Source organism: Lepus europaeus, chromosome 4, assembly GCF_033115175.1.
Source record: "Lepus europaeus isolate LE1 chromosome 4, mLepTim1.pri, whole genome shotgun sequence".
Lineage (NCBI taxonomy): Eukaryota > Metazoa > Chordata > Mammalia > Lagomorpha > Leporidae > Lepus > Lepus europaeus.
In genome coordinates, this window is record NC_084830.1 from 125,868,695 (window position 1) to 125,895,237 (window position 26,543).

At 45.7% G+C, this 26,543-nt stretch overlaps 1 protein-coding gene across 2 annotated transcripts; it reads right to left on the reverse strand.

Annotated features, from left to right (window-relative positions):
• Window positions 1-170: 170 nt before the first annotated feature.
• CNOT8 (CCR4-NOT transcription complex subunit 8) lies at window positions 171-20,906 on the reverse strand. 2 transcript variants are annotated; one of them, XM_062188789.1, is made up of 7 exons: window positions 20,817-20,906; window positions 14,863-15,050; window positions 13,022-13,215; window positions 7,402-7,563; window positions 6,695-6,839; window positions 5,392-5,502; window positions 171-1,651 (listed from the first exon to the last, which is right to left on the reverse strand). In XM_062188789.1, the coding sequence occupies exons 2-7, from the start codon at window positions 14,977-14,979 to the stop codon at window positions 1,502-1,504; spliced, it is 879 nt and encodes a 292-aa protein (XP_062044773.1). In that variant the 5' UTR covers window positions 14,980-15,050; window positions 20,817-20,906; the 3' UTR covers window positions 171-1,501. The 2 variants fall into 2 exon arrangements, with proteins under 2 accessions (XP_062044773.1, XP_062044772.1); XM_062188788.1 differs by lacking the exon at window positions 20,817-20,906 and adding an exon at window positions 20,590-20,701.
• Between the last annotated feature and the right edge of the window lie 5,637 nt (window positions 20,907-26,543).

Sequence of the window (26,543 nt, forward strand, 5' to 3'; positions counted from 1 at the left end):
TGAAGTGACAACTCCACTTACACAGGTACTCATTAAATGCTTCCTACCAAGTGAGATGTTTTGTTCACAACCGAGTTGTGGACAGTGGAGGCAACAGTCTCCCCGGCGACATGACAAATACCACCTTCCAGAGCCAGGCGTCCAAAGCTACGAAAGACCAAACCTTCATGCCAGTGGTTAAAAAGAAATCTTTATTTTACAAAATTAAAAACATAAATAGTATTTACAAGCATCTTAAATACCAGCTTATAATACTTGACAGTTTGGAATCATTTCAAGTTGAATTTTCCATAAGCTTTTAAAATGCAAGATTAGTCATCCACTTCAGTGAGTCACCAGTTTTTACTTCTACCATTCCAAAAGGATTTTTGGTTTTTTAAAATTGTTCTGACCCTAGTCATTCAAAAAAATACAGAATACTTTTTAAATGACTAGCTTAAAGGAAAAAGTCCTGAGCTTTCTACCCTAAGTTGTGGGATATTACTCCAGGGTAACTCTATAAACCAGACTCTTTATTGTCCTGTTTATAAATTACCACTATAACTTTTTAAAGACTCACATTCCTGGTACTCACATTAATCCATCTCCCCTAACTTCTGAGGAGAAGCAGGGAAGATGGAGACAAGAGGTGGGAGAGTACATATGAGCATCTGAAATCACACTGCTGAAAAATAACACAATTATGATCCAAAATCTGATCTTTCCAATTTTCTTAAGGATAAAACCCAGGCTAGCTAATTATGTGAAAAAAATGATTTCAGATGAGGCACATGTAATGGCAAATGTCAGTGGTACAATGGAACACAGACTTAAAGACAATGAAGTGGTCACATGAACACCCATTCTAGAAGCACCTCATGAATCAAGCATGGACAGACTCAGTAGAACTGTTTGATTTTAAGAAAAGGTTCGTTATCAGGTCTTCAAATTTCAGCACTGAGCAATTCATTCTCATATAATAGTACATAAAGAAAGACTACCAAAGAGTGAGGGAATCAAATGTCCTTGAGAAGGGCCAAAAAAGGAAAGACTAAATAGTTATAGCCCACTTCACAAGAACACCATTTTGTTCCATTTCCCCTGGAAGCCCTCAGCTCAGCTGAGAATCCTAGCAAAAATCCTCATCAGAGATTAGCAACAGATTTAAAAGAAAAAGAAGGACAACAGGTAAGAGTTATATACATTTTACTAGTCGTTTCAGAATTGTCCTGGATATTTAAAAAGGTGTCAAAAGAGCCGAGGATGCTGGTGGCAGGAGGCAGCTGGAGAGAGGCGTGGGGATGAGGAATACGGGAAGACTTGTTTACAAATTCGGAGCAAACTCCCCTCTTCTGGATCTAAAATAAAGACATCTTTTGTCTTCGGTAAAACAAAAGTCTTTCTGCCCAATGCAGATGGTAGGTACAGTTTGCTCAAAAGAAATGTTGCTCTTGGGGAAGAAGCAGAGTCAGCTCAGAAAGCACCACTCTGGGACCAGGCCCGCCGTGCAGAGCAGCCGCCATCACTGCTGCATGTTGTTGATAATCGCCAAGATGCTCATCTTCTCCTGGGCAGAGTCCACATCCTCATTCTGCTTCTGGGCCACACCCGTGCCCAGGCCATAGAGCCGCCCACAGTACTTGGCATCATCAATACTGTCCTCAAAAAACAGCTGCAGAACAGGACAAAGAGCTGTGGTGAGAATCATGCCAGAAGTCATTCTGAGTCTAAATGCCACCACGTCAGCACTTCCCAGCTCTTAGAGCCCCAGAAATCTAGCAAACTAGCAACTAAGCAAAGGGCTCCAACCCCTTCCTTGTACCGCTGTGCTGTCGATGCTTAGTGGGAATGCTCCCTTGTCCTTAAAAGGTCAAACAGCGGTCACGAACATGGCCTCTGGCCTGACTGATTTGCTGTGTAACCTTGGCAAAGTCACTTCAATTCTTTTTAATCCATGAATCCTGCCACAGTTTAAATATGATACGGCTCCCAAAAAAACTCATGTAGATATTTAAAGTTTAACCCCGAAGTCTCATGTTAATGATACTTTGATGGAAACTTAGTACAATTATGGTGTTTAGGAGCTGGGCCTAGCACAGGTCCTCAGGCCATTGCAAGTGTGCCCTCAGAAGACATTTTTGAGAGACGGTTGGTTAAAAATGTTGAGTTAGGTCTAGCCACACTCTTTGCTTCCGGGTTTGCCACATGACTGTGCACACACATTCCACTATTACCATCTTCCAGCTTCAACAGTTGGCCGAACCAATGGGGCCTGGTCAATTTTGAACTGTGAACCTCCAAAATCCTGAGCCAAAATCCTTCCTTCCTATGTAGCTTGTCCTAGATACTTGACTATAATAAGGGAAAGCTGTCTAGTATAGAAAATGAGTACCAAGGAGCAGGGCAGTTACTATTAACAATACCTGAAGATGTGGGAGAGTCTGGAATTGGTTTACTGGGAAAGGCTGGAAGAGTTTGAAGAAGCAGGCTATAGAAAGCTGTAAGGAGAGACTTATGAGTGATTCTGATAGGGCTTAGAAGAAGCCCAGAGGCTAATATAAATGGGGGCAGTAAAGACCACAGAGATGATGTTTCCAATGGAAATGAGAATTCTATTTGGAAAATGGACTAAGGGGTAACCATTTTACATCATGGCAAAAAACCTCACTTTCTTGTGTCCATGTCCTGCTACGCTGCAGGAGGCTGAACCTGAAGATGGTGGACTAACATGCGGGTGGAGATTTTAAGGCAGCAGAGCTTTCCGGCTGCAGCGTGAGCGTTATAGGCTGCTGTTACTGAGTGTCACGGTGAGAACCCGCAGCAAAAGGAAGCACAGCAGGGCAATCTGAAAATCTCACAGCCTGGTCTTTGGAATGTCAGCATGCAGCAGAGAAACCTCCCACTAAAGAGATCGTGCAGGTGAGAAGCCGCCATTTTGCCTTCAGGCAAGACAATGGCAGAAAAAACCTTGACGGCATCTTAGAGATCTTCAAGGCAATCCTTCCCATCCCAGGCTCAGGCTTAGAAGTGAACACTTGTTTCCAAGATCTCCCAGGGCCAAATCCTCTCAGCAAAGAGCCCCAGGGCACCCGGCTTGCCCACAGTCAGTTCCAGATTCCAGCCTGCTGCCCAAGTGTTCTACGGTTACTGCAGGAAGGGCTCCAGCAGGCCCAGGTGTGGTGTGTGCTGGCATCAGACTTTGGCGTCCATGTCCATGTGATGCTGGTTTTGTAGGCTTGCAGCATCCAAGAGTTACGGGTCTTGGCAGTTTCCACCATAATTCCAAAGGAAAGCCTGGGAGGCCAGGCAGAATTATGCCATACAGTTGGAACCCCCACATGAAATCCCTGATGAGCTGATGCCTAACCAAACTCTGGGAGTGATGCTGCAGCAGAGACCCCAGGAGGGTGGGGATGCCAGCAATGTGAAATACCCACCAGGGAAACCTGAAAGCAGTGTGACTGTGTCATGCCGTCCTTGGAAAGCCAGAGATGTCTCCATGCAGCCTGAGAGGGCAACCATGTGGGCAGAAACCAACAGTCACAGAGGCAAAGAAGCCTCCACCTAGATTTTAAGGGATGTCTCTCATAACCTGAGGGCCCAAGCAGAAATCTGTTGCCAGGGCAGAGCCACTGCAGATAACTTGCCACTAGGGCAATGCCAAGCAGAAATGAGTAGGGGTTGCTGCAGAGTCGCTGACAGTCATGCTTAATGGAGTTCCACAGACTCCAAGCTGCAGGAACTAAAGCAGAAGCAGTAGCAAGCAAAGCCGTGCAGCAGGCCTGCCCAAGCCCTGGGGGGCTTGCCCACCAGTGTGCCCGACGCTAGACATGGAGCTTTAGGACTTAACGCCTGCCTTCCTGGGTTTCAGTCTTGTTTTGGTCTGACTCCTCCTTTCTATTTCCCTGTCTCCCCCTTCTGTAATGATAATATTACAAGTCCAACAATCCTTTGCCTGTCTCACCATTTTATCTCATACATACTTTGGATTTTTACAGACTCACTGCTGGAGGAGTTTTCCTTGGGGATCGATGATTCTATGTTGTATGTGAGGAGGCCATGAGTTTTGGGGAGGCAAGAACAAAACACTACAATTTGAGTTGGTTGTGGCTCCAGAACTCATGCAGACACTTTTTTAAATTGCAAAGTCTTATGCTACAAGATAGAAATTTAATCCAGTAATGGTGTTTAGGAGGTAGGCCTAGTAGGAGATTCTGAGGTCCCTGGGGATTTACCACAGCAAGGTATTCTTACGAAAGGGTTGGTGATAAAAGCTAAGTTAGGCCTGGCATCCCTCTCTGCTTCCTGGCTCACCAAGTGATTATTCCTCTGCACACCCCAAACCATCGCCCTGGTCCAGCCTTACCAGACAGCTGAACCAACATGAACCACCTGATCCTGGAATGTGAACCTCCAAAACCATGAGCCAATATAAACCTCCTTCCTTCATAACAAGCTTACCGCAGGGATTTTGTTGTAGTAAGGAATAGCTGAATACTACAGTTACTGACCTATGAAACGAGATGATATAATAATAATTGTTCTGAGGTGCGAAGTAACGGACATCAAGCACTCGCAGCACAATATCTCAGTCTTGGTGCTACCGAGCAGGATAATGTTTATTTGGCGAGGGCTGTCCGGTAGGATGTCTGGCAGCATCCCTGACCAGTGGCACACCTCCTCCTCCACCACAATGGAACAAGCAAAAATGTCTCCAGACCTTGCCAAATGTACCCTGAAGGGCAGAATCACTCTCAGTTGAGAATTGCTAACTTTGAGCATTTCCCAGCACATGGTAATGACAACAGTGTGGTTTATGCTTAAAACAAACAAGGAAAAGTACCATCTCCTTCCACAGTCTTTGCACTAGAAAGGAAAACTTTATCTAAAAATCAATCTGATTCATGCCTTAAAAGGAAATCATTTAATCATTTTAAATTTTTCAAAGCAATCTCTCTCTCCTATCTCTTCAAATACATTTTAAAGCTTTGAGGGGGTGAGGGAAGAAGCTCAAAAGGAAATTCAGTAAACTCAGTATGATATTTAATAATAAACAGAACTCAGCATAATCTAAGTGCGTGGTCAAACAAATGTGTACCTGTTACGAAAATCCGAGGAAAAGCCAATGATTGGAAGCATCAGAGCTGCTAGAGTCTGCTCCCAGATTTGGGTACAGCCAAGAACACTTGGGGATTCTAAAGCAGCTTCCACTACAGAATGCATCTTTGTCTCTCAAACTACATTTGATATGTTGCACACAACAATAAACAAATAAAAATCAACTACTTTCAAAGTGACCATCAGCTTCTAGAAGGAACTACACATGTTCAGCAAGCCTTGCCCACAGATCACCCACCTCCTGAGCTGTCAGCAAGCCACTGCAGCGAGGCCCTCATCTTTGACAGAGCCTACCTCTTTCATCCTGAAGAACGCCATGCCTGTCAGCAGCGAGTCTGAGCCAGCCTGGTGCTGCCTTCCAATCCTCTGCAAATCCAGCTGATCCGCAACTTCCTGAAGACCTCCCTAGGGCCAGATGGAAACCAAAGTTAATATTTTAGACTCAGCACTCCTCTGCTGCAGTCAACTAAGTGCACTCAGGAGTCCATTTACTTCTGACAGCCAGAAGCAGAAACAGGCCACTTACATAACTGACCTTAATATCCCTTTTGCCCTTGACTTCTTCCCTCTAAATATACGTTGTTTTATATTCCACATGTACTCCTTGTCTTTTTTTTTTTTTTTAAGATTTTATTTATTTATTTGAGAGGTAGAGTTACAGTGAGAGGGAGAGACAGAGACAAAGGTCTTCCGTCTGTTGGTTCACTCCCCAAATGGCCGCAACAACTGGAGCTGGGCCAATGCGAAGCCAGAAGCTTCTTCCAGTCTCCGACACAGGTGCAGAGGCCCAAGGATTTGAGCCATCTTCCACTGCTTTCCCAGGCCACAGCAGAGAGCTGCAATGGAAGAGGAGCAACCGAGACTAGAACCGGCACCCATATGGGATGTCAGCACCGCTGGTGGAGGATTAACCTACTGTGCCACCGCACTGGCCCCCTCCTTTTCTTTACTGTTAATTTTGCCAGATCTGTCAAAAACTGCTGTAAAACAAGGTGGAAATGCTAATCCAATTCTAGACAACAAATCTCTTTCGTCAACAATTTATTAGGGTAATGAGTTCTTATACTTTATAGGATTAAGAAGCCTTTGAGGGGTGGGCATTGTGTTCCAGCCAATTAAGCCTGTCATGTGGAGGTCCCTAGGGTTCGAGTCCTGGTTCTGCTTCCCATCCAGAACTCTGCTAACATCCCTGGCTCTTGTAGGAATTTCGGGGAGTAAACCAACCCATAGAACTTCTCTGTGGCTCTACCTTTCATATAAAAATGAATAAACATTAAAAAAAGAAGAAGCCCTCTGAGAATCTAGTACACTAGAAACCCCATCCCATACAATTGCACTTATAGCTCATGCTGCCTGCTGATTGCAAAGCTGATCGGCCCCAAGTGAAGAATGCCTGCCTTAGGAAGAGAGAAGCAGAGGGCTCCCTCCAAGCTCAGGTTACCATGGAAAGAGGATTACCACACAAATCCCTGTGCCAAGCAGCTCTGGATTACACCTCTCTAGCAGAACGCTGGCACCCAGAAAGCACTCAAGAATGCCTGCCGAGCACAATAAAACAAAATAACAAGTCTTTTTTATGAAGAAAAATATTGTATACCTTAAGGTTTTTGCAACTCTTCATAAGGTATTTCACATCATAAATGGACGGGAAGAAAAGGTTCAGAATATGAAAGAATTCATGCTCTTCTTCTGGTAAACGGGAATCTGTGAGCAACTTCACCATGTAGCCAAAGTCATAGCCACTGCAAGCAGAGAGGGAAGCAGAGGTCAAACACAGCACTCAGCGGGCCCCAGCACTAAACCACTTTACTTCTCAAAACTCACGATGCTCCTTTCTGTCAGGGACTTTCAGTCTGTCAAGGAGTTTATGTGCTGTGATATGAATGTTCTATTAAATAACGTAACAGGCTTACACTGAGCTACGGAAAAGACCCCAAGGGTTCAAAAATGCAGAACTGATTCATCAAGTATCCAAAAATAACTCCAAGGGTAAAACAACATCTCTTAAGGACAATCTGTCTTTTGACTAACTGGGAAACTCCAGGACAACCATTAAAAAGATAAGTGCTGCAACCCTCTCCACCCTCTATGTTTCCACTGGGAACAAGACCCACTGACAGCTACGTGACAGAGGCCAATACAGTGCCACAAACCACTGTGATTACCGAAGCGCTTTTTGAAAACCTGAAATATAACCCAAAAGGTACCACTGCAACTTCTAACCAGGACTGCTGACCAGAATGAAGCCAAACTGAGAATTCAATTCCCTTCTCCATCTGTATAGACACATTCTCTGAGACTGACCTGTGAAATGACAGCCATTTGACATTGTCACACAGAACCACTCCTGAGGTCATAAGCAGCTCTGCAAAGTGCAGTGTGTCAATCCCCTCCTCTTCATGCTTCTGAAACTGCAGTCCTGAGTTAGCAAGGAGGTCTATGGAGTCCTGGGAGTACATGTCCTCTCTGAAAAACAAGAAGTGCTGGATGAGTAACCAAACAGAAGGAGCACGCAACACTGTTACCCTCACCTTCGAATCACACTACAAGTATGCTTGAAGTGCTTTTTTCATGATTTAAGAATAGACCAATTCATTCCTTCCAGAATTCTAACAAGCATGGATAATCTCGTTTATATAACATATTAAAAAAATGGGATTTTTTTCCCCAGACTAAATCTACTCATTTTAAAAGATCCACATTTGGGAGGATGGCCCAAGTGCTTGGGCCCTACACCCACATAGGAGACCAGGAGGAAGCACCTCCATTTGGGGGGTGAACCAACGGAAGGAAGACCTTTCTCTCTCTCTCTCTCTGTCTATAACTGTACCTGTCAAAAAACAAAAACAAAACAAAAAAATCCACATTTGCCCATTATCTTAAAAAAAAATCAACACGAACATATTAAAAACAGAAGAAAATGAAAAACATAATACTACCCCAAAGAAATAACAACTCAGTTTATCTATTTCCAGTTTTTCTCTATCAACCCATATATACCCATACTCCTACATCTATATATCACAGATCACCTATCAAGATTAATATTCATAGATATAACACATCCTTTGTAACTCTCACATTATATTCCATTAAACACAGAAATGTTTATAACACAACAGTACTAAAATAAGTAATTCCTTTCCTACCAGATTTCATTGTTTTCATATAAAGTTGGGCTACACAATCAGAAACAAAACCGTCATAATCTTAACACTGGAAGTAAAAAAACATTTTAAACTCATACATACAAAACCGCCTCAGTAAAATAACCCTTATTTTTCCTTTGTTTGTATTATCAGCATGGTACAAAACTATAGCCTCTGGCAGTAGACTAAAAAAATTAGCTAAACATAAACATCATCTCCCAAAATTACCTGCACCTCAAAGAGATTTCCAAAATGTATGATTATTCCTCAGCTATTAAATACCGACGCTCAGTGAACCAAAACAATGACAGGAATTGGAACCCAACCAGAACGACACGAACACTACCTCATGCACGCAGCAAAGTGAGAGCTTCCTCCGCTTTTTTTGTTTTGTTTTGTTTCTCTTTTTCCTTAAGAAAGATTTACTTACTTATTTGAAAGGCAAAGTTAGAGAGAGAGGTAAAGCCAGAGAGAGAGAGAGAGAGATCATCCATCCACTGGTTCACTCCTAAAATGGCTCCAATGGCCAGGGCTGGGCCAAACTGAAGCCAGGACACTAGAGCTGCATCGGAGTCTCTCACAGGAGTGGCAGGGGCTTGAGCCATCTTCTGCTGCTTTCCCAGGAGCATTAGCGGGGAGCTAGATGAAAAGTTAAGCAGCTGGGACTTGAATAGGTGCTTATATGGGATGCCAGCATTGCAAGCAGCAACTTAATCTGGTACACACAATGCTAGCCTCCAAATTTTTTTCTTAAAGTATTACATGATCTTCCAAAGACTAAAAATATAACTATCATATAATCCTTCAATCCTCCTTTGAGGTATACATCCAAAAGAACTGAAGCCAAGGTATCAGGAATCTGTTCGTCTGGCAATGAGGTGCAGTGGGTTAAGTCACTGCCTGAGATGGCAGCATCCCACACAGGCACCAGGTTCAAGTCCCAACTTGAACTTGCTCCACTTTTTTATTCTTTTTTAAGATTTATTTTATTTGAAAGGCAGAGTTATACAGAGATCATCTGCTGATGCACTCCCCAAATGGCCACAATGGCTAGGGCTGGGTCAGATTGAATGCATCTGGGAAAACAATGGAAGGTGGCCAAAGTGTTGGACCCCTGCCACCCACGTGGGAGATCCAGATGCATTCCAGGCTCCTGGTTTCATTCTGACCCAGCCCTGACTGTTACAGCCATTTGGGGAGTGAAGCAGAAAATGAAAAGATCTCTAAGTCTGACTTTCAAATAAATAAATAAATAAAAAGAAATTTTTTTAAAAAGATATTCTTAAAGAAAGATACCCATGTTCCTAGCAATACTATTCACAATAGCCAAGAAGTACAAACAACACAAATGTCAGTCAACAAATGAGTAAATATATGGTGTACACATACAGTGGAATATTCACCCTTCAAAAAGAAGGAAATCCTACCACACACACACACACACACACAGATGAATCCTAAGGAAATAAACCAATCAAAAGGTGCTGAGAGACCTACAGTAGTCAAAATCAAAGAAAGAGAGAGTAGACTGGCAGTGACCAAAAGCTGGAAGAACAGAAGAAAAAAAAAAAAAAAAAGAGTTGTTTAATGGGTACAGAGTTTCAGTTCCACAAGATAAAAATCCCTAGAAATCTGTTTTTTTAACAATGTGAATGTACTCAATACTACTTAAGTACATACAATGAAAGTTAACATGGTAAATTCTACATCACTTACCAAAAAGTTTTTAATCACATCAGAGTTTGGCCACTATCAGGCTTCAGATTCAACTAACCTTGGTCAGCACCCACACTCTCTACCTTATTTTTGTTATGACAGGTGCTAAACATCTTGTTTTACAGATTACAAAACTTAGTTACAGAATGTGAGAAGACTGACCGAAAAATCACACAACTAATTCTGAGAACTTAACTTCTTTGTACCTTAAACAGCTTTATTAAAATATAATTTACTCTCCACTCTCCTGGTCTTGGCTGGGATCAGCTTTAAACCACGTCCAAGCAGTCCTCAGAAAGTTCCCCATTTCCTCTCCTCTATGAAATCCTCTCATTACTTGGTTAATGCCACTCTTAGGATCACTGGTTTCTATTCTCCCCTGTCTTTTATACTATTGTGTCTGCTTAAGTGTTTACAGGAGTTGATAATGGAATGAACCAAGGCCTTCAGCAACCAGGCAGTCAACCAAATGCTGCTACAGGGATATACTTAGCTCCCTACCCAGGAGACAGTGGCTTGAGACATCACCCCATGCTTGCAAAGAGTACCTCGTCGCCCCATGTCAGCAGAAAGTAGCTCTAAAGACAGATCATTGTCCCTCTACCCTTCCTGGGCTTTTGGGACTAATGTAATCCCATACAACTTCTGCTTTTAAAAAAAAAGGCGGGGGGGGGATTGTTAGTAAATTGGAGCTTTTTTTTTTTTTTTTTTTTTGACAGGCAGAGTGGACAGTGAGAGAGAGACAGAGAGAAAGGTCCTCCTTTTCCATTGGTTCAACCCCCAATGGCCGCTGTGGCCGGCGCACAGCGCTGATCCGATGGCAGGAGCCAGGTGCTTATCCTGGTCTCCCATGCGGGTGCAGGGCCCAAGGACCTGGGCCATCCTCCACTGCACTCCCTGGCCACAGCAGAGAGCTGGCCTGGAAGCGGGGCAACAGGGACAGGATCGGTGCCCCGACCGGGACTAGAACCCGGTGTGCCGCAAGGCGGAGGATTAGCCTAGTGAGCCGCGGTGCAGTCTTATCTATGGCTCGATCCACACCCTGACACCATCCTAGGCTCTAGCCCCCACCCCTCCACCACAAGGTCCAATCAGGTCAGCTCCACCCCCATCCTAATTGGATTCGCTGCTCCTACTTCCTGCCCATGCCCAGTAAAGTTCTAAAAGGACCTGCTCCTAAACACATGTCTGTCTCTCTCTCTCTGTCTCCTGATCTCTCTGTCTCTGTATATCTCTCTCTTGATCTCTCTTACACACTCCTTCTCCCTCTTTTCCTTCTTTGCCCCTTCCCTCCAGTCTGTCAGGTTTCCCTCAATAAACTCTTTCCCTTAAAAAAATATAATATAATATAATTTACTTATTCACAAAACAATTCACTCATTTAGAAAATACAACCAAGTGGTTTTCAGTATATTCAGAGCTGTACAGCCATCACTACAGGTAGTTACAGAACAGTTTCATTACCTCAAAAAGAAACAACAAATGCATTAAGCAATCACTTCCTATTACCCCAAAACTTCCCACCCCCTGCTAGACAACCACTACATCTATTTTTTGTCTCTAGAGATGTGCCTGCTCTGAACATTTCCTATAAATGGAATCATACTATGTGTTAATTTTGCGCCCAGCTTCTTTCCCTTAGCATAACATTTTTGAAGTTCATGTATATATTGCATGTATCAGAACTTGATTCTTTTATACTGCCCAGTGACATTCCATTGCACAGATAGACCACAATTATTTTTCCACGTCTCTGGCCACAGGACATTCTGGATGGTTTCTGCTTTGGAGCTATTATGAAAAATGCTGCTACATGGAGGCTGGCACTGTGGCTTAGTAGGCTAAGCTTCCACCTGCGGTGCTGGCATCCCATATGGACACTAGTTCGTGTCCTGGCTTCCCCTCTGCCAATCGAGTTCTCTGCTAATGGCCTGGGAAAGCAACCGAAGATGGCCCAAGAGCTTGGGCCCCTGCATCCCTGTGGAAGACCTAGAAGAAACTCCTGGCTCCGGGCTTCAGATCGGCTCAGCTCTGGCCATTGCAGGCATTTGGAGAGTGAACCAGCAGAGAAAAGACCTTTCTCTCTGTCTCTCCCTCTCGCTGTAACTCCACCTCTCAAATACATAAACAAATCTTAAAAAAAAATGCTATAAAAATTCATGTTCAAGTTTTTACACAGACATGTTTCATTTCTCTTGGGCAGTGGAACTGCTGGTCATACATCAACTCTGTTTAACCTTTTCAGGAACCACCAAACTGTTTTCCAAGGAATGCTACATCCCCAATATCACAGTACAATGGTCTCCATTTCTCCACACCCTCACCAACTCATGCTATTATGTATTTCTGACTACAACAAACACTTTAGGAGGTATGAAGTACCATCTCAATGAGGTTTCAATTTGCATTTCCTTAATGACTAACAATGGTGAGCATATTCTCATGTGCTTGTGGATCACTTGTGCATGATTTCTGGAAAAACCTTTGGCAACTTTTAATTGGTTTGTCCTTTTACTACTGAGTTGCAGCAGTTGCTTCAGGGGACCTTTACTGCTGGAGAGTCCCTATTCCTTCCTCTGACTGCTTTGTCCACTGTACACATGGGTTCAGTGAAAACATTTCTTAGTAATAAACTCAGTTACAAATCACAGTCTGGAGGCTGGAGTTGTAGCACAGCAGGTTGAACTGCCACTTCTGGTGCCCAGCACTCCATCTCTGCGTGCCAGTTCGAGTCCTGGCTACACCACTTCTGACCAGCTCCCTGCTAATACGCCTAGGAAGGCAGCAGATGGTGGCCCAATGATTGGCCTCTGTCACCCAAATGAGAGACCCAGATGTCGTTCCTGGCTGTTGGCCTCAGCCTGGTCCAGCCCTTGCTGTTGTGGTCATCTGGAGAGTGAACCAGTGGATAGAAAAACTGTCTTTCCCTCTCTCTCTTTCGATCTGCTTTTCAAGTAAATAAACTAACAAATCAAAAAGAAAAAGAAAAAGAAAAAAAATCACAGTTAACACAAATGCAGCAGATCTAGAAAAAACGTGAGAAGTTACTCAGAACTTACGTAAGGTTGAATTTGAAGTTAAACTGCCAAGTGTTGATTCCGGAAGGATATTCCCCCTTCTCATTTGTGAACGTAAGGCCCAGCTGGATGATTTTTAAAAGATCAACATTGCACCGCAGAAGCTGATACTGGTAATCTATGGAACTACGAAATTCACCAATTGGACGCACGACAACACCTGGAAATTCTGTGTCCTAGAAAAAAAATAAGTCTCTCACCACAAGATTTCACAAAACAACAGATGCTAACTTTGTAATTCATAAATAAAATGCCTCAATTTATAAAAGTTAAATAACAGCCCCAAGCTTGGGTATAAAAATGTATGTTAAAATACTAATCTTGGGGTCAGCACTGTGGTGTGGTAGGTTAATCCTCCACCCATGGCACCAGCATCCCATATGGGTGGTTCAAGTCCCTGCTTATGGCCTGGGAAAGCAGTGGAAGATGGCCCAAGTGCTTGGGACCCTATGCCAGCATGGAAGACCCAGAAGAAGCTCCTGGCTCCAGGCTTCAAATTGGCCCAGCACCGGCTGTTGCAAAAATTTGGGGAGTGAAGCAGCAGATGGAAGACCTCTCTCTTTCTCTCTCTCCTATCTGTAACTCTGCCTCTCAAAAAAAAAAAAAAAAAAAAACAATAAACCTTAAAAACAAAATACTAACATGGAAGATTTCTACTGAAGAAAACACTCGAAGAATCACAAAGTTTTACACAACAATTTACAGTTCCTAAGCAAGATGTGAACAGAAATAGCTGAATAACTATACACAGATATGCAGCCAACTAAGAACATTCTAGGAGGACCAGCACTGTGGCGTAGTAGGCTAAGCCTTGGCCTACAGCACCAGCATCCCATGCGGGTGCCGGGACATGCCCTGGCTGCTCCTCTTCTAATCCAGCTATTTGCCTGTGGCCTGGGAAAGGAGTGGAAGATGGCCCAAGTGCCTGAGCCCCTGCACCCACATGGGAGACCCTGAGGAAGCTCCTGGCTCCTGGCTTCAGATGGGCCCTGCTCACTGTGGCCATTTAGGGCGTGAACCAGCAGATGGAAGACCTTTATCTCTACCTCTTCCTCTCTGTGTGTAACTCTGCCTAGAAAATAAATTAAAAAAAAAAAAAAAGAACATTCTAGATTGAGAACAATATAGGAATAAAAACACAAATATGGTGAAGTGAAAATAACTATATGGGAAAATAATAAAGAGCCAGGATTAGCCTGAGTGATAAAGAATAGAATCCAATCATACAGTTCTGAACACTAGGATAAAGACTTAATTCCATAATCTCAAAAGTGACTAGTGTACAGGAGATTAAGTGAGGTAGGTATGAAAGTGGCAGCAAGCAATGGGAACTAGGGTAACACAGGGCACACATGCCTCTTTATAGGAGGCCTTTAATTTCACCACAATACTCACTTCTCTCTTCAGCCACTTAATGCCAGGCAAAAAAAGTGCAGCATAAATGACCAGATCTGCCTATGTTTTTCCAGAAATGCCACAAATTTTCAAATATCTCTTAATTTTTAAATGGTGGCAAATTTTTTTTTTTTAATTTTTAAAAACACTCAAGTCAAATCTGTTATTTTTCAAACACAGTACCCTATGGGCTGATCTACCTTGCTTCAAGCCTTTGAGTAACATAACACAAAGTCTAAGATATACCAGAGGTTATACCCCTCTCAGAGCCACTGGCTACCTTATTTTATAATATCAACATGATCTTCCCTCAAGTTTAATTTACCACAGCTTTAGTGAAACATAATAATTCCTCCTTTTCAAAATCAAACAGTAGATATTCCATAAGCCCAGACAAAAAGGCGAGTGAGGTACAGCAGCACCCTTACCATGGCAATATAACTGTAACTGAGCACAATTTCTCGGATTTTCCGCATCTCTTCCTCCAGATTGCTGGCCCAGACTTCACAGATAACCTGGCTGTTCTCCACAAGTGCTGCCGGCATCCTGAAGAAACCTGAGAAGTCACTTTCAGCTAACTTTGTCAGAAGGCAAGCCAGACAAGGTTCGAGCTGACCTGGATTCAAAAACATTGGGAAATCATGTAAGTTTACAATCTGGTATAAGGTGACAACACATGAAAACAATACTTGACCATCACTTCGTTAGTTTACACTAAAACACTAGGAGCATTATGTTTATCATGGGAAAATCTGCCTTTTTCAAGAAATACATATGTACACATGTACACACATGCATGCATGCATATACACACACAGAATTCTTTAACCTGAAAGAAATGAAAGTTGCCAGGGAAACATCTGCCCAAGCTGCGCTTCAGCAAAGAAGTGAAACCATTACCCTAAAGGACTCCTCAGCCCACTGCAAAGTCCCTAAAACACATCTGACCACAATCGTGCCCTTATCCTCGACTTTCACATCACTCTGGCAAGAGACCACATCATGGAAACATTTCTAAAGGAATCACGTTAGCCATTTTAAATCCACCTGGGATCTCTGAAAGCCTGCAGCCATGTGGATCTAAACACGCACACTCCAGTCTCACCTGAGTAATGTATGAACAAGGGCATAGGTCTCCTTCCTCCACTCCCCAAAAAGGGAAAATTCTTTTTCCCTGCAATCCACAAGCCTAACAGAAATGGACGCAATTAACTAACTTAGTATAGTGCCTCTTCAAATTTGTGCAAGTAGATTAAGAAGTAAGGGGTTTACATAGCAGAAACTACTTGCTAATTTGAAAATAAACAACCTTAACAACCACAATAAAAATCAAAATTTGATGACTATTGTCTACATTTAAACATATAATATTGTAAGAAACTAAGCAGCAATTCAACAATGAGAGAAAACATGGCAGGTATAACTCCTTCAACCAGAAGCAGAATGATTTAGTGTATTTTCTGGGAGGAAATTGGGGAGGGGAAAGTATTTTTGCAAAATAAAATGCAACATCTTTTAGTCTCAACATAATGCTATTATTATAATCAGGTCAACAAGAAAAGAGAGTTATAAAAAGGCCAAAAAAGAAACTCATCATAAGGCCATTTACATATAAGGCAACTCTACTGTACGGATCTTCAATACACTGTAACTGTGGAGGGATGTGTGTGTGTGTGTGCGCGCGCGTTTGTGTATACTGGGAAAATTCTTAGAATCAGTAAAATGAACTGAGTGGTTTCCAAAGGAAAATGCATGAAAAAAATCTCTGCTTCCTATTTTTTAAGACTGGCAGATGCAGCCGGCGGCACAGCTCACTAGGCTAATTCTCTGCCTGCGGCGCCGGCACACCGGGTTCTAGTCCAAGTTGGGGCGCCAGATTCTGTCCCAGTTGCCCCTCTTCCAGGCCAGCTCTCTGCTGTGGCCAGGGAGTGCAGTGGAGGATGGCCAAGTGCTTGGGCCCTGTACCTGCATGGGAGACCAGGGGGAGGCACCTGGCTCCTGGCTTTGGATCGGCCACAACATTCCAGTCATGGCGGCCAATTGGGGGGTGAACCAATGGAAGGAAGACCTTTCTCTCTGTCTCTCTCTCACTGTCTAACTCTGCCTGTCAAAAAAAAAAAAAAAAAAAAAAAACTGGCAGATGCAATAATAAGAATCTAGAAGAGGGGCCACTCTGGCATAGCAGAAAAAGCCACTGCCTGCACTGCTGGCATCCCATAGGGCCAGTTCAAGTCCTGGCTGCTCCACTTCTGATCCAGCTGCTATGGCGTGGGAAAGCAGAAGATGGCCCTGCCGGCACCACTGCTCACTTGGCTAATCCTCCGCCTGTGGCGCCGGATTCTGTCCCGGCTGTTCCTCTTCCAGTACAGCTCTCTGCTGTGGCCTGGGAGTGCAGTGGAGGATGGCCCAGGTACTTGGGCCCTGCACCCGCATGGGAGACCAGGAGGAAGCACCTGACACCTGGCTCCTGGCGCCAGATCGGCACAGTGCCCCGGCCATGGCGGCCATTTGGGGGTGAACTAACGGAAAAAGGAAGACCTTTCTCTCTCTAACTCTGCCTGTCAAAAAAAAAGAAAAAGAGGCCGGCGCCGTGGCTCAACAGGCTAATCCTCCGCCTAGCGGTGCCAGCACACCAGGTTCTAGTCCCAGTCGGGGCACCAGATTCTGTCCCAGTTGCCCCTCTTCCAGGCCAGCTCTCTGCTGTGGCCTGGGAGTGCAGTGGAGGATGGCCCAAGTGCTTGGGTCCTACACCCCATGGGAGACCAGGAGAAACACCTGGCTCCTGGCTTCGGATCAGCACGGTGCGCCGGCCGCGGCGGCCATTGGAGGGTGAACCAACAGCAAAGGAAGACCTTTCTCTCTGTCTCTCTCTCTCACTGTCCACTCTGCCTGTCAAAAAGTAAAAAAAAAAAAAAAAAAAAAAAAGATGCCCCAAGTCCTTTGGGCCTCTGCACCCACGTGGGAGACCCAGAAGAAGCTCCTGGCTCCTGGCTCCTGGCTCCGGATCGGCCCAGCTCCAGCTGTGGAGGCCATTTGGGCAGTGAACCAGCAAAGACTTTCTCCTGTGTGACTCTGCCCCTCTGTAACTCTGTCTTTTAAATAAATAAAATAAATTGTTTTTCTTTTTTCTTTTCTTTTTTTTTTTTTTTTTTGACAGGCAGAGTGGACAGTGAGAGAGAGAAAGGTCTTCCTTTGCCGTTGGTTCACCCTCCAGTGGCCGCCGCGGCCGGTGCACCGCGCTAATCGGAAGGCAGGAGCCAGGTGCTTCTCCTGGTCTCCCATGGGGTGCAGGGCCCAAACACTTGGGCCATCCTCCACTGCACTCCCAGGCCACAGCAGAGAGCTGGCCTGGAAGAAGGGCAACCGGGACAGAATCCGGCGCCGCGACCGGGACTAGAACCCAGTGTGCCGGCGCCACAAGGTGGAGGATTAGCCTGTTGAGCCACGGCGCCGGCTTAATAAAATAAATCTTAAAAAAACAAAAAATATAGAAGAAAGCAAAAGTGACATTTTCAGGTGTCACATTTCTGAAAACTTTCTGAGAAATGAACCTGATACTGTGTTGGCAACCCTTGAGGATTCATTTATTCAAGGTATCCTAAGTTCCCACAGACATTTCCCTGAAATTAGTTATTCAACCTACGCAGACCAGGTAATAAGTATGGGTAGAAACTGCTTTAAGGCAGAATCCTTTCCATTTCTAGTCATCGTTCTATTACGAGCTTTTTCAAATGAACAAATCAAGAGCAGGAAAATCAAAGTTCAAACTTAACGTGGAGTAAAATCCACGTTCTGTCCATAATCAAGAGAATGCCAGGCTAGTAAATATGTCAGTCCAGCAGTTAAGACACCTCTGTCTCACATCAGAGTGCCCTGGGTTTAATTCCCCACTGCAGCTCCTAACCCCAGCTTCCTGCCGATGTAGACCCTGGGAGGCAGCGTTAATGCTCCATTAAGTGGGTTCCTGCCACGCACGTGGGAGACGTGTACTGAATTCCTCACTCCCGTGAGGCTTCAGCTCTGGCCCTGGACCCAGTCACAACCCCAACCCAACCTCAGCTGTTGTGGGCATTTGGGGAGTGAATGGGCAGACAGGAAGTGGAAGCCTGCTTTTTCTCCCTCTCTCCTAAATAAGTAAAATGGATAAACATAACATTTAAAGAAAAAGACAACACGATGTTGAGTCTCAGATTTCTAGATTCCTAATCAAACTTAAAACATTCCCCTATAAATGGGACTACAACCATTTTCTAAGCCTATGTAATGTTAAATTGGTGTCACTTCCTTATTTCCCTAGCTAACACAACACTCTTGCTTTTCCACGTCATTTCAAACACGACCACAACCAGTTCAGGGGAAGTGAGTATCACTCCTGAAAGATGTTTCCGCAAAAGCAAAAGCAACCAAAGGGACACAAGCAACAAAAAATGCCATTGGCCACCATTTATTTTTAAAAAGCTAACCACTGCTAAAAACCTAATCAGTGTCATACATTAACTGACAAATAGTGACCACACGAACCAGACCACTGGCAAAAATACGTAGAACAGTCTGCTACCAAATTCTCAGCTAGGAAATTTGTGGAGAAATAAACAGCAACGTGCAAGACCCTCAATGCAGTGCCAGTCCAAACCTGAAGAGGAATCACACTGTGCACACTGAATCCAGCAGCTCAAATCGAATGGATATGATGGACAAAAGAAGAGGAACAAAACAGCAACTTAAGCAGCTGCAGCAATTCCTCCTGCCGCTTTCCATTCTGCCAGTACACCCTCCAGAAAGCCCGAAACAGGAACCACACACACGCAGGACGGTGCCTCTGCTTTCCCTTCCTCCTTTTAAGCCGCTCCAGGTTTTTGGTCCATGATGACTCCAAGTTCTTAAAAACTATTTGTACCACACAGCTCTTTACTTCACCTGGGTTGCAACTAAAGACACAGTAACAAGTTTCAAGGCTTGTTACAAAACAGTGGTGGATTTACTCAAAAACAGACATCAATCTCAAATTTTGCTTCTTCCTAAGGAGTCTTTAAGGATACTTTCGATGGCATACAACGTCTGCCTCAGAGGCTGACTTTACAAGTTGACTTCCACTGCAAGGACACACCCCCTCCAAATTACTAAGGTCCTGCAGCCTAGTCAGGTCCGTCCTGACCACCTACAGAACAATCTTCCCCACAACAGAGTTCCTGATTTCCCCAGGAAAGTTCTACAGAGCCACTGAGGAGGAGACCACCGAAAGCCTTCTATGCAAGCCATCAAGAGTACCGGCCTGGCCAGCAAAAAGATCATTTACTTGAATGTTTGCTTTTTCTGGCTTAGGAAACAATAACATCGCTGCCCTATTTGAGAAGCCCGAATAAAGGCTCTGCCCTGCACCAGGAACATCGAAAAGGCAGCAGCATCACCAAGGAGGGGCGACCTCGCTCCACAGGTCGCCGCCACCACCCCCGGCCCTTCCCCCACCTAAACAGAGTCGGAGACGCTGGGCCCTGGGCCCAAGTGCAGTCCGACCAGTCCTTAAAACCCCAGAGTGTCCCAGGTCTGGGGTGAGCTCCTCCAGGGTAATGGCTCTGCCTCCTAAAGACACCCAGCAGCAAGGAAAAGTCGCAGGGCTGCAAGAACTCAGGAGGCGGAGGCGAGTGAGGTCAGAACTCGGGTCCTCTCCCCTACTCAGTCTCCAGCCTCATCTTCCTCTTCCATTCGGGATCCCCCTCCCACTTGAAACCACACTCAGCCCTCCCCTCCGAACACCCCATTCCCACCCCCGCCCCGGGCAAAACGAAGATATTAACACTACAGGCCCTAGAGCCAGACAGGCCAGGCCACGAACCAGCAGTATGCACTTGCATAAATTAACCTCTCCGGTGCCTCACTTCTCCTATCTGGTAGAATGGGTCTGATAGTATGCACCTCGGAGACCTGCAGCAGCGGTTACCCAGAATGAAGCATAAGAGGTGCTTTGCAAACTCCTGGCATATACCGCCGGAATATTATTAGAATGATAATCCTGATTGTTATTACTACTATTCGGTGGGCTTCCTCCCCGCCTCACTGGTTGCCGCTCGCACACTGCCCTTCCTCCTACAAGCCCCCAAGGATCTCCCACTCTTCCAGCTCACGCTCCTCTTTCCGGTAAGCGAGAGCCCGCTTACCCTGACCAGCAAGGCCCGCGAAGCGCGGGTTGGCGGGCTGGCAGCCGGACTCCCCAGCGGCGGCGGCGGCGGCCCCTGACCCGAAGCTCTCCTCCCTCTGCCCCGGATCTGCTCCTAGAACCGAGTGGGCCAGTGAGATGGGAACCCCCGTGCCCAGAGCGGCCTTACGCACCGCCTACCAAACAACACAGCTGCGCCACTCTACCCGTAAGATCCTCCCGACTCGCCTGCTCTCTTGCGTCATTCCAGAGGCGCGCGCGCGCCTGCTCATGGCCGCGCCTCCCTCTGGCGCGCCCCGGCAACTCCGTGCGTGCTCTCTGGGCCGTGGAGCTCGCGGGAAGCAGCGCGCAGGCGCAGAACCAAGAGGGCGCCGCGGAAATGGTGGGGCGGGGCGGCCTCGGGAGACGCATGCGGAAGACAGTCCGCTCTAGGCCTTCGCGCGATTAGTTTCGCTGGTTCAGTTCAAGCACGATCTCTTCGCCTCCATTTCGGTTTCCCTACCGCGCGCCCAGGGAAGGGGCGTGGTCTAGAACTAGCCCCTCCTGCTGGGCGTGGCCTGGGAGCCCAAAGGCCGAGGCGAGGGCGTGTCGCGTCTGCCTCGATCCCCCAAACTACGGCGCCCCCTCCTCCCGGCTTTGGGGGGCCGTTAAACTCGTTCGCAGTACGGGATGGGGAGTGCCCTGGGGAGCGATCCTGAGCCGGCCTTCTGTATTAATGTGGCCCCTTGGATCCCTCACTTAGGACTAACATCTGCCTCATGGGTTCCTTGCTGGCAAACAGTTGGGGATGCGGCGGCGCCCCCAAACCGAAGCTTCGGTGGTGTCCGCCTCCCTCCGCGCACCTCGGAGCCGGGCCGGCGCGTCACCACAGCAACCGGCTCCTCGCGGCCTGCTCGGGCAGGGTACAAAGGGGACAGCGCCTTCCCTGAGGCGGGCTCCGGGCGGGCGCAGGCGCGCGGCCTTCTCTGAGTCCATCGCGGCGCAGTCCCCCCACTTTTTAGTTTGAACAGTCGGGGGCCCCAGGCCCCGCCCACGCGGCCTCTAGGGCCGTGCTTCCAACCCTTGGAGTCCTTTTTAATCCTGTTTTGGAGAGAGGGCTTTTCGCCAACGCCTGTCCTTGGCAGCGTCTGGCCAGGCTGGGCCGCGCCACTGCCACTAGCGTGCTCCAGCGGCGGCTGCCGGGAAGACAAAGCGCCCAGCCCTGCGCTCGGCTCCAGGCCCAGGGCCATCCCCGCTGTGGCTCTCGAAGGAGCTCCGCCCTTGTCCCTGGGGGTGAAGCCAAGGGCCGTTGCTCAAACACAGTGCCGACGCAGCCCTAGTAACCTACGAGCGGCCTTCCGGCTGTTCGGCTGTTCGCTTTTAAAGATTTCCCCGTAAGCGGGTTCTCCAAAACCCTTTGCCTTGCTGGACACCGAGCTGGCCATTTCAGAGGGGTTTCCAAAACCTGGTCCCCGGGGTGACAGCATCAAGTGCGCTTCCCCCCCTCCAAATGAGTGTCTGTCCCCTTAGCTTCAGACTAGGAATGGACTGACCCTCACAGTATATTGGAGATTAAGTAATTAGTCAATGCGGGGGAAAATAGAATCCCGCACGGAGGGAGACAGAAAAGCCTTCAGTAAATCCCTGTTCCTGGCACGTCTCTGTTTGTTCTGCCTGGAACTGTCAGTGTTTATTAGCTGTTCCGCAAGAGCAACAGACTGTCGATGGAAGAACACAAGATCCTGCCTTTCCCCAGCCAGTTCTGGTTTTCTAACATCCTTTCACCCACTTAGGCTGGGATTGGGGATAAGGTAGCCCTGTCAGGCAGGCGCTAGTCCCACGAAGAGGCGTCCACAATCCTTCCTTGGAATTTTGTTTTTTCCTGCAGCTCAGGGCCCGGTGCGCACTGAAACAATCAAACAGGAAACACACCCGATCTATCCCCTGCAGCACTGCTCAGCCAGAACTGGGTGTTCCTCTCTTAGATTACTGAAGATAAATTTAAAGCAAACACAGATGGGTTGCATCTCAGGGGGCACTGGCGTGTTTGTTTTAAAAAATTGATTTTATGCTACACTCGTGCTACTGCAAAATTAGGACAGTTGTGGAAATCGCTGACTCTCAGTGGGAGAGGATACCAACTGCGTGACAGGAATGCTGAAAAAATAGGTCCAAAAATAGAATTTCATATTTGATAAGAATTTTGAACTTAAAATCATAAGGTTTAGACAAATCTCAGTTGGGAGAGTATAGTTTTTTTTAATTGAAAAGTATATTATAAAAATAGGTCTCCTTAAGAAGCAGACAATTATATCTTTGACCACACAAGCCTTCCTGTTATTCTCAATTCTAAATAAATCTAACAGCCTGCATTTCTTTGTTAAAAAATATTATTTTTGTAAAGATTTATTTATTTGAAAGAGTTACACAGAGAAGGAGAAGCAGAGAGAGAGAGGTCTTCTAACCGCTGGTTCACTCCTCAATTGTCCACAAGGGCCGAAGCTGAGCAGATCCGAAGCCAGGAGCTAGGAGCTTCTTCCAGGTCTCCCAGGTGGGTGGCAGGGGCCCAAGGACTTGGGCCATCTTCTACGACTTTCCCAGGCCATAGCAGAGAGCTGGGTCAGAAGTGCAGCTGCCAGGACACCAACAGGCGCCCATATGGGATGCAGGCACTTCAGGCCACGGCCCCACCCGCTACACCACAGCAACAGCGCCCCCCCCCATTAAAAAATTATTTTAACTGACACCTGAAAAAATGTACATATTTATGGGGTGGGATGTATTTCTTGAGAATAAAATATGAGCAGGAAAGTAAGACCTAAAATATGTATTTGAGTTTGAAATATTTTCACAATGGAGAAGTTAAATGCTTCCAGGTTAGGACCACAGTAACTCACGCTGTGACTCAAAACCTGACACATCCAGATGCCAATAGACTGATTTATTACATTCTTCAAGTTTTTGACCCTAAGGCACACCCAAGGTCTATCACTTTATATAAGGTTATCTTTTATCAGATGATGTGCTTGTGACTATATTTTATTTGTTTATTTACTACTTGGATTTAACTTCCTGCTTTTTTTTTAAGATTTACTTACTAGGGGCCAGCGCGGTGGCGTAATGGGTAAAGCTGCTGCCTGCAATGCCAGCATCCCATATGGGCGCTGGTTCAGATCCTGGCTGCTCCACTTTCAATCCAGCTCTGTGCCCTGGACTGGGAAAGCAGTAGAAGATGGCCCAGGGCCATGGCTCCCTGCACCCGTGTGGGAGACTCAGAAGAAGCTCCTGCGTCCTAATTCCTGCCTCCTTGGCTTCAGATCGGCCCAGATCCAGCCATTGCAACCATTGGGGAGTGAACCAACAGATGGAAAACCTTTCTCTCTCTGCCTCTGCCTCTCTGTAATTCTTTCAAATAAATAAATAAATCTTTATTTTTAAAAAAAAGTACTTATTTATTTGAAAATCAGAGTTACAAAGAGAATGGGAGAGGCAGAGAGAGTGAGATCTTCCATTTGCTGGTTTACTCCCCAATGGCCGCAACAGCCAGGCTGAAGCCAGAAACTAGGAGCTTCATCCCAGTCTTCCAGCGGGGTTGCAGGGGCCCAAGTACTTATGCCATCCTCTGCTGTTTTTTCTAAGCCATTTCTGGATCAGAAATGAAGTGGAGGGGCCGGCGCTGTGGCGCAGCAGATTAAAGCCCTGGCTTGAAGCGCCGGCATCCCATATGGACGCCAGCTCTAGTCCGGGCTGTTCCTCTTCCAATCCAGCTCTCTGCTATGGCTTGGGATAGCAATAGAGGATGGCCTGGATCCTGGGGCCCCTGTACCCACATGGGAGACCCAGAGGAGGCTCCTAGCTCCTGGCGTCAGGTCGGTGCAGCTCCAACTGTTGCGGTCATCTGGGGAGTAAACCAGCAGATGGAGGACTTCTCTCTCTCTGCCTCTCCTTCTCTCTCTGTTTAACTCTGACTTTCAAATAAATGAATCTTTTTTTAAAAAAAATCCCATAAAAAAAAGAAAGAAATGGAGTGGCTGGCATTGTGGCGTAGTAGGTAAAGCTGACGCCTGCAGTGCTGGCATCCCATGTGGGCGCCGGGGTTCAAGACTTGACTGTTCCGCTTCCAATCCAGCTCTCTGTTATGGCATGGAAAAGCAGTATAAGATGGCCCAAGTGCTTGGGCCCCTGCACTCATGTGGGAGACTCAAAAGAAGCTCCTGGCTTCGAATGGGCCCAGCTCCAGCCGTTGTGGCCATTTGAGGACTGAACTAGCGATGGAAGATTCTCCCTCTGCCTCTGCCTCTCTCTAATGCTGCCTTTTAAATAAATAATCTTAAAAGAAGGAAGGGAAGGGAAGAGGAGGGGAGAGGAAGGGAGGGAGGGAAAGGAAGGGAAAGGAAGGGAAGTGAAGGGGAGGAGGAAGGAAAACAGGACGGGAGGAAGAAATGAGGGAGGGAGGAAGGAAGAAAGAAGGAAAAAAGAGAAAGAAATAAAAAGAAAGGAAGAAAATGAGAAAGGGAGAAAGAGAGAAAGAAAAAATGAAAGGAAGAAAGAGAGAAAAGAAAACAAAGAAATAGAGTAGCCGGGCCAGAACTTGAAGCAGTGCCCACATGGGATTGCCAGCATTGCAGGCAGCAGCTTTACCTGCTACACCACAACTCCAGCCCCAGCTTCCTGCTTTTGAGGGTATGTTGTCCCCGCTTTTCCTACCTAAGAGAAAAAAAATCTCCTTCCTCTTGGTAATTATCAACAGATTGTAAAAATTCCCCTAAATATGGAGCTAGGGTCATGTTTGATGACTATGCATTTGAGTATCATTTTGATTACAACCAAAATGCACTTGACCTTAGCCAAAATGCTGAGAAGTGATACAACCAAAATAACTTCTTCTCTAATGATCTCAGGTTGTGGATATCCCATCTTTTTTTTTTTTAATGTTTCATTTATTTATTCTTTTTTCCCAGAAATCTTTTATCTAAGGAATACAAACTTCATACTTTTCATAAATACAACTTAAGGAATAGAGTGATTCTGCCCATCGTACTCACCCTCCCACCCCTCTTCCTCCTCCCTCTCCTATTCCCATTCCTTTTTTTATTAAGATCTATTTTCAATTAACTTTATACACATACAATTAACTCTATACTAAGTAAATAATTCAACAAATTGTATTAAAAATAAAAAAGCTATTGCTCAACAGTCACAACAACAGCTGTTCAAAGTCATTACATTTCGAAACATTAATTTCACTTCTATAGATTACCTTTCAGGTGCTCCTTTAGTTATTACAGATCAGAGAGAACATATGGTGTTTATCCTTTTGGGACTGGTTTATTTCCAGTTTCATCCATTTTGTTGCAAACAACAGGATTTCATTTTTTTTTACCACTGTGTAGTATTTCATGGCATATATATATATGTGTGTGTGCGTGTGTGTGTGTATATCCCATAATTTCTTTATCCAGTCTTCAGTTGACGGGCATTTGGGTTGATTCCATTTCTTCACTACTGTGAATTGAGCTCTATCCCATCTATTTTATTCATCTCATTTGATTTCCCTTTGCTCTTGTAGTCTACTAAAGTAACAACATTTCAAAATCTACTGATGGGGCCGGCACTGTAGTGTAGTGGGTGAAGCCATCACCTGCGGTGCCAGCATCCCGTATGGGCACCGGTTCAAGACCCGGCTACTCCACTTCCCAACCAGCTCTCTACTATGACCTGGCAAAGCAGTAGAAGATGGCCCAAGTCCTTGGGTTCCTGCACTCACATGGGAAACCTGGAAGAAGCTCCTGGCTCCTGGCTTCAGATCACCACAGCTCTGGCCATTGCAGCCAATTGGGGAGTGAACCAGCGAATGGAAGACCTCTCTCCGTCTCTTTGTCTCTGTCTCTCTCTCTGCCTTTCCTCTCTCAGTCTAACTCTGACTTTCAAATAAATAAGTACATCTTTTTAAAAAATCTACTGCTAATAGTGATA

Bases quoted from the DNA above. Each gene is read 5' to 3' on its own strand.
- CNOT8 (XM_062188789.1), bottom strand. From the start codon at position 14,979: ATGCCGGCAGCACTTGTGGAGAACAGCCAGGTTATCTGTGAAGTCTGG. The intron at 5,503-6,694 runs GTATACAATATT...ATCTGGCCCTAG, and splicing joins AGAGTTGCAAAAACCTTAAG to GGAGGTCTTCAGGAAGTTGC. The intron at 1,652-5,391 runs GTAGGCTCTGTC...CCTGTTCTGCAG, and splicing joins CGTTCTTCAGGATGAAAGAG to CTGTTTTTTGAGGACAGTAT.